Raw genomic sequence first — 16,614 nt, 5'->3', positions numbered from 1 at the left:
TTATTTGAAAATGATGCAGAATGCCTGAGAGTTTCATTGTGTTATATTTTAGTATGTGCCGAACTGTCACCTGCTCTTCGATTTTTTTTCAGTTTTGCTTTATATGTGTGTTTTTTCTGCATCTCTTAATTTACACCATAAACAGATGTAGAAAAAATGCAATTCACCAGAATACAGGAAGTGATGTGCATGTTGCTCCAAATTTGGGGAGGAAATCCAAGAACTCTTTCTTAATGTGTTGCTTCTGATATTCAACCCAACCCTGTACCGAGTTCTCCTGAAGGCCTTGGATTTGGGTTGATATCAGAGGTCTGTGTAAACCAGTGAGGTTGTCCTAAAACACTATAAGAAAACTGTTTATTTATCCACATTTATCTACAACTATAGTTATTGTACTTGTATAGCATTCGATATGTTTTCTATAAAGAAAACGCTTGTTAGTGAGTGTGAGGCAGAGAGAGAGATTTCCAGACAGAGCACATCACCACTTCACCTCTTCCCCTGGAGCAGCAGACTCACTGCAGGATTAATGATGTGTTAAGTGCTAAAATTACACACATTCATATTTCACCATTTGGGCAGCACATTCCACATGGCATTAAAGGTGAGGGGAGAATATTATGTGTTAACAAGAGAAGAAACACAAATCTGAAGACAAACAGTTTAAGTGCAGAAAGAAATATTTCACACTTGGGTCACTTCATCGCTGCAGAAATCAAATTTTCTCACTTTTAAAGTCTAACCACTGGTCTTTTGTGTCTGCGTATTCAAACAGAAAATTGCTGTGCAGGTTCTGACTGTCATCTTAAAATGTCTGCAGTGTGCAGAGCTTATCGGAACCTGAGGGAAATCTAAATTAAATCTTCTCAGTGAATAGGATCAGCCTCTGCATTATCTCTTGTCATTCTCAACGGTTAAAGTTAGTTATTAGGAAGTAAAGGCACATTCATCAGAAGAATGTGTGGGCTCTATTTTAAACCAAGGAGCTGCTGGAGAGTTATTGAATATGATTTCAGGGTTATTAGCGAAGCACTGAGAGTTTTGACCAGTGATGGATTCTGTCATAGTAAAGAGGCATTGTTTTTGGATGTCATTGCATCGGTATCAGTTGTTAGTTTGGAGGTCAGTGTTGGAAAAAGATTGTCTGGGGTCACACAGCTGTGCTACGGGGGAATCAAGAGTCAAGACCTTCTGCTCCAAAAAAATGACAACAAGTTGTAACTGCGTAAAATCCACATTTTTACTTTTACTGTCAAATCAGAGTTCATAGAGACATAAAACAGCTGACAGGGGAAAGCAGCATTCTGTCTTATAGAATGAATTATGAGAGTCTGATACCACGATTAGTCTCAGCTTGACAAAGGATCTATATACAGGGTTTTAAACATGAGCAGCAAACACTTTGATATGGAACAATTTAGCTGAGCAACATTCTCCATTTGTGCGTTGCTTGCTTAGCTGTTCTGTGGGTTTTAGCTGTTCTCTCGCTATGAAATCATTGTATCTACATTTAGAAAGAGGCGAGTGCAGCCCAGAGCCTTCAGCTAATGGCTGCAGAAAACAACTGAAGCATTCTGTTATGTACCTAATTTCATCTAACCCACTGTTTTTGTTTTTTCTTCTCATTTCCCTTGCTCTCTGATTCACCATGTATATCCCCTCAGTCACCCTCAATGTGTTTCATAAAGGGGAGCAGAGAAGGCAAACACTCCTTCACATTAATCCGATCACGTTCCAAAGTGTTGGCTTCGTGTCTGAATGAGCACCCTATCACTTTTCCGCAAAAGTTGCGATGACCTTTTTAGTAGTTCAGCACTAGGAACATTTACTTATCTGTTAATGGCACAAGTCTGAACTGCATGCTGTCACATTAATAGATGGATATACACAAGACAGCACAAGACAAAGACGCAAATAGCTCTCTCCATCACTGTCACTGAATAAAGGAAGGAACATTAACGTGAAAGTGACCCATCTGATTGCGTGAACGCATCGCTTTAACATGCGGATGAAGCCACACACACGAAGTTTCACTTACAAATAGTTGAGCAGTGGAGTTAATGACAGTTCATTAAGACATTTCAATGGACTTTAAACTGGCTCACGCACTTGTTTATTTCGGTCTCCAGTAGTTCTGAAAGTCATATACCAAATAACACCTTTAACTGTACAAGTTTAATTTTCATGACCAAAATCTTACCTTAGCCTTATTAGCTACATTTGCACGGTTGGGTGTCTACAGTGTTTTGTAATAATAAGAATAATATATTAAGACTGCATGTGAAAACAGCCGATTTGAATGCATAGAGAAAGGGGCGTGGGTGTTGAACCTACACTGATAAAGTGATCGTAAGCATAAGAATTGTAATGCTGCTAGATTTCTAAATAAGCCCAGGTCAGCATATCAACTTGAAAGATGACGTGATATATCAGTACTTCTTTTACAGATTGATTGTGCTGCCATCAAATTCCACAAAAGTCAGTTGCTGTAGCTCCACCAATACCTCAAAATAAAAAATTTTCCCAAATCTGGTGGTGGAACAGAGATTTGCAGAGAATAATAGATTAAGGAGACGGACCGTGGCTTCTTATTATCATGAAAAAAACATTCCATACTGTATTGAGAATCACAATCCCCTCCTTCCACTGGCACGCACGCCCTCGTGCACGCACGCACACAAATGCAAACTTCCCTGAGAGAATGTTACTCTCACGTAGATGCATGCCGTTGCAGAATTAGCATCTGAATACCAACTTTTGTTGGTAAATGCAAGGGTCCTTGGAGATTTTGCACATTCTGTTCAGAGCTAGGCAGGCCAGTGGGAACAAAGTCACACATTAGCAAAGCCCTGCCAGGCTCAATTATGACCAAAGGGATTGGCTTGATAGTGTTTCAGCGGGCCACATTCAGCAATGGATGTGTCTATTTAAACATTCCTGGCCACTTCCTTTATGTTTTTCAGCACCGTAGATGGCAAATTCCTCTGTCAAGAACGAGGCAGAGGACAATATGGCGGTTCTCTGCGACACATCCTGTTTTATTCTGCTCTGTTTTATATGGCAGCCTTGGCCTATGAATCTAGTTTTCGCGTTTTGTGAAGATCTGTCTGCAGTGGAAGTGCTCGTGCTTTGTTCTCTCCAGACTATATGCCTAGAATTTTTTTCCCCCTGCCTCGCACAGTCTTTTTTCCCTCAATCTTTCTCTGTCTAAGAACATTGGTGATAAAGAAACCAGGAGCCTGACTTTAAGCTTGTGGGCTTTCGCCTCCATATTTTGTTGGCATTATGAGCACAGCTGATTAAATTGCAAGTGTACGCCATGGCTCGTCCTCCTTCAATATGTAATAAATGTCTTTTTTTTCTCAGTTTTCTCATATTCTGTCTGTGTTTTGTGCCTTCTCGGGGGATCGCAGATTGGATGAATCATACTTTGTGCCTGTTTCAAAGCCCAAGGTGTTTTATTTATAGGGGAAAAGTACATTAACGCCTCTGCAAAGTCTTTGGAAGATTTATCAAGTACTCTCCCAGCTTCCACCCTGCCTCACTTGAACTGTGACAGACCTAGTAAAGTACAGATGTGAGTTGCCGGGCAGTGTAACATATCTGCCTGCCGATCCGGTTTCTGTTTTTGTCCCTCCACTCTTGCTACCGTCTTACCATCATGCCCATGCTATGACATGGCCGGCTCTGTTGTCACTACATTTATAATTCAGTCTTATCAATAAAAGATGCGTGGCATTAAATTTTTATCTGGTGATGCAGTGCTGCTGTCTCTTAAAGCCTCTTTACAAGCGAATGACTGAAGAGCAAAACTTTCCCTCTGTGCTCTGACTTTCAGGCATCGCTTGGCATTAGTATAACCTTAGATGATCCTTGTTCTTTATACATGCTTTTAGAAGCTTATTCCCTATGATCACATATTCTGCTAGCTTACTCCCACAGCCTTCCTCTGCAAGCCCCCAGCCTTTAATGAGTTTTGCTGAGAGTTATATTTACTCAAGTTGTCTTGTGCTTCTGTCTAAATGGCAAAATTTCTTCTTTCATTCTGTCTTATCGGGCTGAATCAGCATTGTTGTTTTGCAGCTCACTTAGTACAAAGAGCTGATGTGGGCAGATCTCTGTCAGGAAAACGAGCTCTAAATCACTGCAGTTTACAGACACAACATGGCCTGCCTCGCATTATGAATGCGTATAAGCCAACACGGTCATGTTGTTGGAGACTGAGAGCAGCTTGGCTGACAACTGCTGTTCCTTAACTGTCGTCCATCTGTTTTTTCCACACGTCTTCAAGGCGCAATGTCTTCTGTCTGTTTGGAGGTTATGGTTGCGTCTGCTTTTTCTTTGGGTTTCATGTAGCATCTACCACCCGAAGAGATAAACAATACGAGCAGATAAAAGACAGACAGAGGGAGAGCAAGCTGGAAAGAAAGAACCGTGTGTGTCGGTTAGAGCTGATAAAAGCCTGAAAATCCAATTAGTTCTCAGTATCGGGGCAAAGGAGGAAGCCTCATGGGAGTAATGTCAGGAAATATCCACCACCATAGCATGACAATAACACAACATTTACATACTTGGCTATTGATAGAGCAGCGTGAAAAATCTAACTGGATGTTTTCTTGCAAGTCAGGACTATATTTGGTAGCCTTCCCTGATGGCTTTTGCCCACATCAGCTTTTTAAACAGATAAACAACTATCAAAGGCAAGCATTGTACCTACTACACCACAAGCCGCCCTGAAAGAGGAGCCAGTAGGCAGAGGATGATTTTAATTTTTCAACATACTGAATCTCTTCTTTATTCTCTTTAGATGTCCTGGAAATGATTTTGGTGATGAGGTTTGCACTACTGAATGCAGACAGCGTTGGTTAAATGTGTGTCCCTTCAGCAGGTTTCTTTTTTTTTTCCCCCCCCCTTATTATGATTTCCCTCGTTGCTGGTGCCTTCTTTTCATACACTGGCAGAAATGAAAGAGGTATGGAGGCAAGGAGGGAACATGAGAAGGAAGCAGGGACAATTCAGAAAAGCACAGAGCCCCAAGTTAGAGCTCATGTGCTCCTCCTGGGAAGAACCGCATGCCCTGGGTTAGAAGAGCAGAGCAAAAACAGCTGCTGCTACATTTTAATCATGTATTGATATACTCATAGTGTGTATTTGCTTGCATGAGTGTGTCGATGGAGGAAGACAGAGGACATACGAAGGTGCTGGTTTTGTATTTGTCTTTGAATCAGGACTGATCTGGTCACAATCTCATTGTGGACTTCCCAGCACATATACCTAACCCCCACCTTCTCACGACAGCGAAACATCACAGTGGGTTGCTGTTGCTTACAAACGGTTTTTAATTACGGTCACAGGGGTGTGTAGCTGCTGATGTGTCATCATAAATTAGATGCTATTTAAACTTTATTGGGGATTTGATCAAAATGAGAATGCGCTACATTTTATAAGGCAGATTTTTGTTCCGAAAGGTTCAGATGTAAACAAAGGTGGAAAAACGACAAACAAATATTTATTTCTTTATTTCTAAGAAAAAGGTTTTTATTCATTTCGAGACTAAATGTGATCCTCGTTATACAGCGTTTTTTTGTTTTTTTTTTGCATGAAGATAAATAAAACGACTCTTAAATCTCGAACACTTACTGATGTGTCTTAATTAGCTACAGTGCTTGTAGCGCTTGTCAATTCTACTGTTGATTTTTCGTGAGTTCTTGCAGTCATTGTTTCTGGAGTTTTTACACTAGAAAGTCAGGTTACCGCTGCTGTGGGTTTGCATGGGCACAGTAACCAACAGTTGCCATGGTAAACTCTAATGGGATGTATTGTTAATGAGGAGGAGTTATTAGAAAGCTAATAGGACTGAAGTGTAATTTTGGCAAACTGCATGTAGAGATTAATTGAGAAAAGACTATTTAACACATACTTGGCTCTAATTGTTATGTTAAATGTGTGCTCAATTTTTTTGAGCAACAATGACAATAAATAGACAATGTTTTTGTGTTTTTATCTATTTTATTAACCTTAGTGTCATATCCACATTTATTCTTCTACTTTCATTTTCACACTGTGGGGATTTTCTGTTGTAGTGTGCCTTGTCTACTTTATGATTTAAGGTGAACATTTTCATTAGAGTCATATTTTGTCCTCACGTTGTCACTGCGCTCAATGACCCCTGTCTTCATTTCCCTCCTCTCATCCGGTCTCTCCTTCACCTCTGCCTCACACTCCTTCACCCAACTCCTCCTTCCCCTGTTCTTCGCATTCACCCTAACCCCGTTATGATGAGGTGAGGCCCGAGCTGGCCTCCAGCCCAGGCCCATTAGCCCCAGCCTCGCAGCCATGTGCTCATCACCAGAGATCATTACAATCAGCCAATGACACCACTCCAATGCATCATTAATGATTGATTAACGAGCTGAGCTCAGCCCAAGCGGGTGCATTTGTACGGAAGAGCACCCCATAATGGTCAGGCAAGGCTTGCATCTGCTGTTTTTAACTTGTGCAGCTTTGTGTATGTGTGTGTGTTTGTATGATTTATTCTCATCAGCTTCCCTCTGTGTCCTCTTCCTCAGGCTGAGTAAGGAAGTTGCTGACTCCTCTGTGTTGAAAGAAACACTAAGGAGGTGACTGAGGAGGTGGCGTGATGGCAGAGCGGAGGCTCTCCGCCCCTCTCCCTCTCCTTCTCTTTCTTGTCCTGGTGGGAGTTCTCCCAGAGATTGAGAGCTCGGGATATCTTTCCGGATATCGCCTGAGGAGTCGTTTGCAGAGGGACCGGCACATCCGCAACATCCGACCCAACGTCATTCTCATTCTCACTGATGATCAAGACATAGAACTGGGTAAAATGTTTCCATTAATCCTCTGTGGTGTGCGTTTACCGTGTGATTATGCATCTGTATCTCTGTTCACTTTGTCGGGTACAGACATTTTGTCCATGTGTATCCACCAGCATCAGCAAAGGAAAGTCAGCCTAATGCTGCCTCTTGGCACCATAACAACTGGCCCACTCAAAGTCATGTGTTCCCTTTGCCAGCTCCTCTGTCGCTGGCATGAAATGAGGGCGGCCTATGGCTTCCATTGTCTGGTTGCCAAACCCTGGCCATCTCCCTACCCGCTTAAGTCTTTTAGCAGCGTATTGGGCTGGAGTGGCTGCATAATGGCCTCAGTGACATCCTTTGTCCTCCTGTGATCACCAGTGAGAAAACTCCCATTGAAAAGCAGGAATTTATGGTCAAGCATCTGTTTCCCCAAACAATCACCATCCGCCTGAAAAGCTTTTAGTACACAGTAGACCAAATGGGTTACTTTACAAAAAAAGATTTATTCTCTCATCTTATTTCCCCCCTTTCGTTTTATCTTCCCACATCCATAATGTTTTTCCCCCCTCATGGGTTATATTTATATTTTCACTCTTTACTCTATGTTCAACATCTCACTCCTCATTCCTCTTGAATGCTTTACATCCCCCTGGGTCCCTTTCATTTCAATTGCTGGCTTTTGAATCTGCTCTTACCCTCCTGTCCCCTCGTACAACCTCCCCTCCCCCCCCCCCCCCCCCCCCTTCTCTCCCTTTCCCCCTGTTGCCTCCCAGGCTCTATGCAGGCCATGAACAAAACTCGGCACATCATGGAAAAGGGCGGCACACATTTTTCAAACGCTTTCTCCACCACGCCAATGTGCTGCCCATCCCGCTCCTCCATCCTGACGGGAAAATATGTGCATAATCACCATACCTATACCAACAACGAGAACTGCTCCTCACCCTCGTGGCAGGCCCACCACGAGCCGCACACCTTTGCTGTCCACCTCAACAACTCAGGCTACAGGACAGGTGAGCGTTGCAGAGTCCAAATCGAGCTTCAGTCGTACCCATTGAGTTATGAAATTTGCAAATAAACCTGAAAAAGAGTACATCATTAACTTGCTGCGCACCTGTTCTTCACTCAGCCTTTTTTGGAAAATACCTCAATGAGTACAACGGCTCCTACGTGCCTCCTGGCTGGAAGGAGTGGGTAGCATTGGTGAAAAACTCACGTTTCTACAACTACACCCTCTGCAGAAACGGTGTACGGGAGAAGCACAGCAGCGACTACACAAAGGTATTATTGCACTCTTCTGACATCAAAAAGAAAATACATGTATCTTTACAGAATAATTATCCCTGCATGTGCTGAGATTGATACAAAATCATTTAATGAAATTTGTGAAAAGTGATGCTTTTGTTCAAATGAAAACAACAATTCAATAAGTTTAAGCAACATAATACACATGAAAATTACACTTTAAAGTAGCTTAACAAGATGAAGGGTTAAAACATTGAGCAGTTCCACTGACTCAGTATCAGTAACGTCTGGTTTTGACTCGCACAGTGCTGGTGCTCTGCTCTTTGACTCCCTCTGTCACTCACTGAGTACATGATAAATAATATTTCATGTACTTTACAGGACTATCTGACAGATGTCATTACCAACAACAGCATCGACTACTTCCGTACGTCCAAGAGGCTGTACCCTCACCGGCCTGTGTTGATGGTTCTGAGTCACGTTGCTCCACATGGTCCAGAGGACTCTGCCCCGCAGTACAGCTCCGCTTTCTCCAATGCATCACAGCACATGTAAGGAAATGAGTTAGCTTCAAATTGCCTAAACAAACTGTGACCAAGTTACGAGTTAGCAGATTGTTGCAGGTTTTCCGATGATCTGTGATAATACATGCACAGATAATTGGCAGCTGTTTGAACAGGAGCTTTGCCTATGGGATGTAAGCGTGTTTGGTTTCAGGGGGACAAAGATAACAAGTACACAGATACATTTTTACATTTTCACATCCAGACCTATTTGCTTGCATATGAGTCATCTGTGCATTCATTCTGCTTCTATGACCGAGGATGACACAAATTCCATAATCTCGACTCAATCTCATCCTCCTCTGCCTGCAGAATGTTGTTGGCAGCCGATGCCTTTCCTTCCACTGCCAATGCTTTGCTCCAGTTTATTTGGCTCGTGCATTGTTCACATTAGTGGTACCACCGTAATGAGACCTGCTAATTTGTAGCATTTTGTCAGTGGTACAAGAAGAGAGGAATGATGTATGTATAGAGCTTAGGTAATGATGAAGCCATGTGCACACACAAACACACACAGACACGCCTAACACCTCCATTTTTTTCTTCCTGACCCTTTGTGCTCACTGGCTGCCTAGTGCTGCTAGCTAATGGCAGAGCTGCTATTAGCCTCTAGAGATGTAGCCAAGGCCAGTAATGAGACTCCAATTTCTACCCCCTCACACCATCCTGCTGCTTCATCTAATCCCTCCAGCACCATTAACCTGTGCCACACAAGCTTTAAACACATAGAATATTCTGAAAATTCAGCCCTAGTGTCTTTGTGCAAACTTTTAATTGCTCTTTCTCCATAAATTTCCTCTCCCTCGGGTGATGTTTTTTGTGAGAGCCTTCTCTGGCTATTTTCTCACTCCATCTCCCTCTGTCCTTATCAACCACACTAAGAGAGAGAGGCAGTAAAAGTCCTGCACTCCTCTAGTGGTAAACCTTCTTCTCACCTTGGCACATTACAGACACATCTTCACAGTACATTAGATTTCTCGCTGCAGAATAAGCTTCGGGACATTAGCATTTCTTAAAAGCCAAATCGATCCACTTTAAACATTAAAGGTATTTTCTTTTAGGATCTCATTAGCTATTTAGCAGTTTTTATTCCCAAATACAGTTCTGTATGGCTTGGAGTTAAATATTGATCAAACTGGGCTCACTGTGTGCAGACCTATTGATTGCATTTTACATGGTTTATGTAACCTCCACTTTAGCATTCCATGAACAGTTTTCTGGCTACTTTGGGGGAAAAGGATTGGAGACATTAGCCAGCACAGGAAGAAAATGTTGCTGTGAATGCATGCGTTTTGGTTCTATGATTCAATTTACAGCTAAAGAATATGGAAACATGAACAAGTTCAAGATCCCTCAGTCACACTTTTTCAGGTATCTACAACTCAGGAATTTTGTTGCTTCTAATACTGACTGCTTTCCGTCCTGTCCACCACCATCCCTTTTGGATGATATTTTTGATTTTAAGCCAAATGCTAAGCGGGTTATAAGTGATGTTTATGAGCTGTTGAGTAATTTTAGGCTGTCCACATTGCAATCACTTAGGGAACGATGGGGAAGTGATCTTGGCCAACGGATTACAGATGAGACTTGGCACAAGATAATCAATAGCATTTCTTCATCATCTATTTGCCTTAAACATGTGGTGATTCAGTTCAAAGTTGTTCACCGTCTCCATTGGTCTAAAACTAGACTGAGCAAAATCAAGGATGGGTTTGACCCCACATGTGACCGGTGCAAACGAGAGCCTGCTTCCCTATTTCACATGTTCTGGGCGTGTCCAAAACTGGGTAGCTTTTGGAAAAGCATATTTGAAACCATATCCAACATATTTGGTGTTCCAATTGCACCCTGCCCGTTTATAGCTATTTTTGGAGTGACGCCTTGTGATGCCAGTCTTTCCAAATCACACTCTGATCTTCTGGCCTTCTGCACTCTTTTGGCCCATAGAATGATATTATTGAAATGGAAAGAGCCACTTCCACCTGTATATGGGCAATGGGTTAAGGATGCCATGTACTATACTCAGCTGGAAAAGATCCGCTACACTGTAAAAGGTTCGGTTCGGCGGTTCTATGACACATGGCAACCTTTTCTTACTTACTTTGAAAGATTAAGTCCGGATACTATTGCTTAATGTGCGTGTGAGTGGGGTTTTTTTTTTTTTTTTTCTCTTGCTGTTGTTCATTTATTTTATTATTTACTTTGTATCTGTAACTTTATTTTATTTTATGTTATTTTGTCTCTCCTTTCCTCTCTGGCTGGGTTTTAGTTACACTGTTCTGGGGGGGTGGGGGCACAACTGTCTGTTAATTTTGCCATAATTGTTGTTGGAAGCAATTCTTTGTTCAATAAAAAGACCTTGATCAAAAAAAAAAAAAAAAGAATATGGAAACATCTCTGTGCAAATGTACGGTGACTAGTACAAAAAGAACTCTGTCTCCTTTAAAATGTAAGTAGAATCGGTATAAGTGAAATGCTTATTACACCACATAATTTCAAGCTTCAAGCTTTTTTGTTGTTATCTTTCATTTTAGAACCCCCAGCTACAACTATGCCCCTAACCCAGACAAGCACTGGATCCTACGCTACACTGGACCTATGAAGCCTGTCCACATGCAGTTCACTAACATGCTTCAGCGCAGGAGGATGCAGACTCTGCTGTCGGTGGATGACAGTGTGGAGAAGGTATTCAGACAAGCAGACAGACATATGCTTAAACACAGACACACACACACATCTCATCTGACAGCCTTAAATCCTGGGAGATCTGTGCTTGTTCTGACTGGGACTGTATAATGTATTCACTGACACACTTGGTAAATTGTTCAATCCTCCTTTCCCACAATCTGGCACAAGAGACTTGAGCTATCAAACAGAAGTAAAACTTTTCACACTGTGTGAGTGTTCAATGAACTATATCCTCCGTAGGTGTACAACATGTTGGTGGAGACAGGTGAACTGGACAACACGTACCTCATTTACACCTCAGACCACGGCTACCATATTGGCCAGTTTGGTCTTGTGAAGGGCAAATCAATGGCTTATGAGTTTGATATCCGTGTACCCTTCTACATTCGAGGACCTAATGTGGAGCAAGGTGCTGTGTAAGAGACTCGTTGTTTTTCTCTTGCATTCAGTATAGGGATAAAGGTAAATACCATTGTGACTATTTTCTTCTATCTAGTTCTATAGAAAAAAATGTTCTTGTTGTCCTGCAGTAATCCTCACATAGTATTGAACATTGACCTGGCACCAACTCTGCTGGACATGGCTGGTGTTGATATCCCTGCAGAAATGGACGGCAAGTCTATCCTCAAGCTGCTAGACACAGACCGACCAGTCAATAGGTGAGTACCTACTTTACTTTATAAACTCACTATCTTCGTGTTCTTCGTATTTTTGAATAGCATTTAAAATACCAGGAATGTGTCAAAAAGGTTGAGAGTTGAACTCTGTTTATTTCATGGGCATAATGAAATCTGCAATCCAAACATAAAAATGGAACACCACTTTCTTCTCAGTGCCATGCAAGGATGACATTTAAAATAGAGTACATGTTTATCCTGTGCAAATATCACAAAGTGGTTTAACAGGATTTCTGAAAACGTCTCATTTTACAGGTTCCAGTTGAGCAGGAAGGGTAAAACATGGAGAGATTCTTTCCTCGTGGAGAGAGGGTATGTTTTCTTGTAATGTATTATCTTTTGTGAAAACTGTTCCCAAACCAGGAATTGTCCTGTAGCAACATGAGACTTCTTGTCTGGTTGGCTGAAGAAAAAATCATTTTCTGTTTTTTTGTTTATCTGTGCTTTCAGGAAGCCTCCGCACAAGAGAGCCGATGGAAAGGAAATGGCCCAGGAAGAGAACTTCCTGCCAAAATATCAGAGGGTGAAGGACCTGTGCCAAAAAGAAGAGTACCAGACCTCCTGCCAGCAGCCAGGACAGGTACTTGACCTGTAAGATCTCGAACAGAGAGGTTAATGAAGTCTGAATAGAACAAAATTAAGAGATAATTAACATTCTGGTTGCAATCTGCCGAGTTATCTGCAGTCATTGTATGTTTCATCGAACATAAAAGTCTTTTTCTTAATCCTCCAAAATGAAGAGCATGTGCACGTGTGTATAAAGAGCTTTCCAGTTTGAATAAGACTCATAAAAGGCTCATCCCAGAAGATTAATATTATTACTATTACTGCTCAGCTTGAATATGCCTTGTGCTCATTTAGATGTCTGTGATTTTTATCGTCATGCTATAAAGACTGGGTCAAAATTATGTTATACTCTATAAAATCTCAAAGACCTGTGTTAATCCATATTTCCCTGTGCCTTCTTTCAGAAGTGGCAGTGTGTGGAGGACCCGACTGGCAAGCTGAGGCTGTATAAGTGCAAGGGCATGGCTAGTCTCTTTGCCCCACGTATGCAGGCTCTGATGGCCAGCGGTGCCTCACAGCTGTCTCTCACATCCAGCTCTGACAGCTGTGACTGCAGCAATTCCGGCTTCAAACCATCCATCATGAAGAGGAAGAGGCTTCTCACCAAAAAGAGTCAGTTCCTGTTGTCGCTTACATTGTTGTCATTGCTATAAATAGATGCTTTTGTTTAGAAAGAAACTTTTCTTTACTTTGAATCGTCCTTGCAGTAGCCTATGAAGCTTTCCAAATGGGGCCATTTATCTCAAGCGAAAATAACCAGCTGTTGAAGTATTCATGAGACCAGAAGGATATGTCAGTGCTGCCATCAAGTGGCAGAATAGAACAGACAAATTACCAATTAAATAGCAGAAGCTTGTAAAGGATTCCCAGAATATGATACAACTTGCATGGAATTTTGATTTATATCAGTCTGTTTAGTTGCTGTTATGTCATCTATCCTGACATAAAGAATCAAAAACACGTCTTACATTAATCTGTCTCGTCTTCTGCAGAGATAAAGTCCAGTAAGGGTACAAGTAGGAAGCGTTGGGCCCGCTCTATATCATTTGAGCTGGGCGGTGACCTGTATGCTGTAGACCTAGAAAAAGGCTACTGGCCACTGGGGTCCAGGAACAGCAGCTGGGCCAGAGACAGGAGGAGAGGAGTGAATGAGGAAGACAATGAAGAGTTCAGTGGCATGGAAGTGACTGTCAAACCCACCACCAGCAACAAACTTGCTACACCTGCTGCTATTAAAGTCACATATAGGTGCGTGTGTGTGTGTGTACATTTTTCCACATGAATGTGTAATGTTCCTGAGGTAAAAGACAGAAATCAACTGTTAGAATATATATATATATATGTGTATGTATATATACATATACATATACATATACATACATATATATATGTATATATATATTGTTTCTATGCCCTTCAGATGCTCCATTCTTATGAATGACACAGTTAAATGTGATGGAGGCCTCTATAAGTCCCTTCAAGCATGGAAAGACCACAAATTGCACATAGAGCACGAGGTACTGTTCCTTTTTTAATTGTTATATTTAATACATATTGTAGGTTATTTATAGCCTGTGGTGTCTAATTAGATTTGGGGCAACTTTCCTTTTTAGATCGAAACCTTGCAGACAAAAATCAAGAACTTGCGTGAGGTCAAAGGTCATTTAAAAAACGTGCGACCAGAGGAATGTCAGTGCGACAGTCCCAGGTGAGAGAATTTAAGGGTGACAGATAAGCACCAACACAGAGATTCAGCACATCTGACAGCTGACTTTGTCTTTTCAGTTATCTCACTACGAATAAGGAGACTTTCCAACTTAATGCAGGACGAATGCTCTCACTCAGGTAAAATGTATAACACTCGTTTACTGTGTAGTAATTTTGAATTCCTCACTCAGGCTAGTTGTGACGTATGTTTTGTATTTATTAGAATGCCATCAAAGCAGAAGACTCAGTGGTTGCAGAAGGAGCAGAAACGCAGAAAGAAACTACGGAAATTCCTCAAGAGGCTTCAGAACAACGACACGTGCAGCATGCCCGGCCTGACCTGCTTCACACATGACAACCATCATTGGCAGACTGCTCCCTTCTGGACAAGTGAGGGATAGTCTATGGATTTAGCAAGTTGTTCAAAGAGTATCATGGTGGAACATACCTCTTTGTTTCTGGCACTATTTTCCTGAGCAGAAATGATGACAACAATATTTTGAATCACGTTTTTCAAACTCTTGTTTTCCCACTCTCACCCCTCCCTTCCTTATAAACTCCCCCTTCCTCTGATCCTCAGTGGGTCCATTCTGTGCATGCACCAGTGCCAACAACAACACATACTGGTGCCTCAGGACCATCAATGACACACACAATTTCCTGTTCTGTGAATTTGCTACGGGCTTCCTGGAGTATTTTGACCTCAACACTGACCCGTACCAGGTATTTATTTCAACAGACACACAGAATGGCAGTTACCAATAATACGTTTAAAATAATCCCACTACATGATTCATGGTGCACATGGGATAGTTCCCAAAATTTCCAAAGTCCTTGCTGACATTTTGTCCTTATCATTCCTGCAGCTGATAAATGCTGTCAACACCCTTGACCGCAACGCTCTGAATTTGATGCATCAACAACTTATGGAATTACGGGGCTGCAAAGGACATAAGCAGTGCAGCCCAGAGAAGGGTCAGTAAAAGATCTCTGTGGTAAATATCATATATTGTAGCGCCAACAGTCATTTGAAACTAAGATTAATGCTACCCCTGCTTCTTTTCAGGAGGAAAGGAGCGAAACTACTTCAGTGAATACAGGTATTTCTTCCTCTAAACAGCTTGCAGCTGATTGCTTTCACAACCATCACAGATGGAATTCAAGTTATAATATGAATTCAGAGAGGTTACTGCTGAGTCTTTGGTTATGTTTCTGCTCATTGCCAGTCATCTAGGGAGCTGAGGAAACAAAATACAGACACGTTTCTCTGAAACGGAAGCTCTGAACTGCCATGGTTCCTCACTGTTGTGATTGAAGCATTGTAGCATGCAGAAGTCAAATCCAAAGAGGGCTAAAATGCAAGGCTGCTTTTCAGCTTCTGCCTTTTTGTAATCAACCCTAATTGTGTGTGTGTGTGTGTGTGTGTGTGTGTGTGTGTGTGTGTGTGTGTGTGTGTGTGTGTGTGTGTGTGTGTGTGTGTGTGCGGGGTTGTGTTCATGTGTGTACTTGCGTGCATCTATGTCTGTGTGTGCGTGTGTGTGTGTGTATACCTGTGGGTTTTGTCTTCATGCACGTGCATTGGTCCCGCGCGTGTATACGTGCTGTGCATGCTTCAGGCCAGTTCATCGCCGAAAGAGGCCAAAAGTGAAGAAGCCCTCCTCCAAATCGCTGTGAGTTTGTCATAACCCATCTGCTCCTTTGTACTCAGCCAGCATCTCCATCCAGATTTTTTAGCATGGTCAGATGACTTAACAGCATGGTGCCCTATTTACTGTATTTCTGTACTGCTCTACTAATTGTATTTACATTTCCCTGCATTGCATTGCTGCACCATTTTCATTCACTCTCTCGGCTCAAATTCATTACAGCAATGCAGATATGTCATTGTCACATTGTGTTGCGTTTTCTGTTCTGTTATTGTCATTTCCTGCTTTTCCTCGCAGTGTTGGTAGGAACAGACCACAGCTGGAGCCATGGTTTCCAGTGAATGCCTCAAGCAGTGCATTTAACTTACAGTAATTGTTTCTCTTGCACAGAGGGCAGATTTGGGAAGGGTGGGTTGGTTAACCACCTGCAGCCCACAACCAACCGCATTGGCCTCCTCCAGAGAAGGAAGGAGAATGGAGAGTGCAGAAAACCCGAAGACCTCGACTTTGATAGACCATATGCTGGGATACCACTCTAAGCTGGGTTTCATTTTCGGGGGAGCTGCTCCTCATAGCCTCCTACCGGGGTGTAGGAAATACTAAGGCCTACAATAAGTCTAAAGACTCAGCAATTATGTATTTTGGAACATATTTCATATCCATTTGCAAACTTTGCCACCCCCAGCTGTCAGGATTGTTAACAACA

At 42.0% G+C, this 16,614-nt stretch overlaps 1 protein-coding gene across 2 annotated transcripts; it reads left to right on the top strand.

Annotated features, from left to right (window-relative positions):
• The first annotated feature begins 6,640 nt into the window (after positions 1 to 6,640).
• On the top strand, positions 6,641 to 16,329 carry sulf2a (sulfatase 2a). 2 transcript variants are annotated; one of them, XM_085353829.1, is made up of 20 exons: positions 6,641 to 6,836; positions 7,589 to 7,828; positions 7,945 to 8,096; positions 8,442 to 8,611; positions 11,158 to 11,308; positions 11,552 to 11,727; positions 11,842 to 11,970; positions 12,244 to 12,300; positions 12,439 to 12,568; positions 12,960 to 13,167; positions 13,548 to 13,803; positions 13,976 to 14,072; positions 14,169 to 14,263; positions 14,341 to 14,400; positions 14,486 to 14,652; positions 14,843 to 14,985; positions 15,129 to 15,237; positions 15,329 to 15,362; positions 15,879 to 15,932; positions 16,299 to 16,329. In XM_085353829.1, the coding sequence occupies exons 1-20, from the start codon at positions 6,641 to 6,643 to the stop codon at positions 16,327 to 16,329; spliced, it is 2,655 nt and encodes an 884-aa protein (XP_085209955.1). The 2 variants fall into 2 exon arrangements, with proteins under 2 accessions (XP_085209955.1, XP_085209954.1); XM_085353828.1 differs by having other exon boundaries at positions 12,960 to 13,170; positions 13,527 to 13,803.
• Positions 16,330 to 16,614: the final 285 nt, after the last annotated feature.

The sequence above is a fragment of the Diplotaxodon limnothrissa genome, linkage group LG5, assembly GCF_057381915.1.
Source record: "Diplotaxodon limnothrissa isolate DT_005_m linkage group LG5, D_limnothrissa_male_GT1.1, whole genome shotgun sequence".
Taxonomy (NCBI): domain Eukaryota; kingdom Metazoa; phylum Chordata; class Actinopteri; order Cichliformes; family Cichlidae; genus Diplotaxodon; species Diplotaxodon limnothrissa.
This window is presented reverse-complemented; position numbering and strand designations above follow the sequence as displayed.

Coding starts and splice junctions, on each gene's coding strand:
- sulf2a (XM_085353828.1), top strand. CDS start 6,641: ATGGCAGAGCGGAGGCTCTCCGCCCCTCTCCCTCTCCTTCTCTTTCTT. Junction 12,301..12,438: donor TCTTTCCTCGTGGAGAGAGG/GTATGTTTTCTT, acceptor CTGTGCTTTCAG/GAAGCCTCCGCACAAGAGAG. Junction 15,363..15,878: donor AACTACTTCAGTGAATACAG/GTATTTCTTCCT, acceptor TGCATGCTTCAG/GCCAGTTCATCGCCGAAAGA.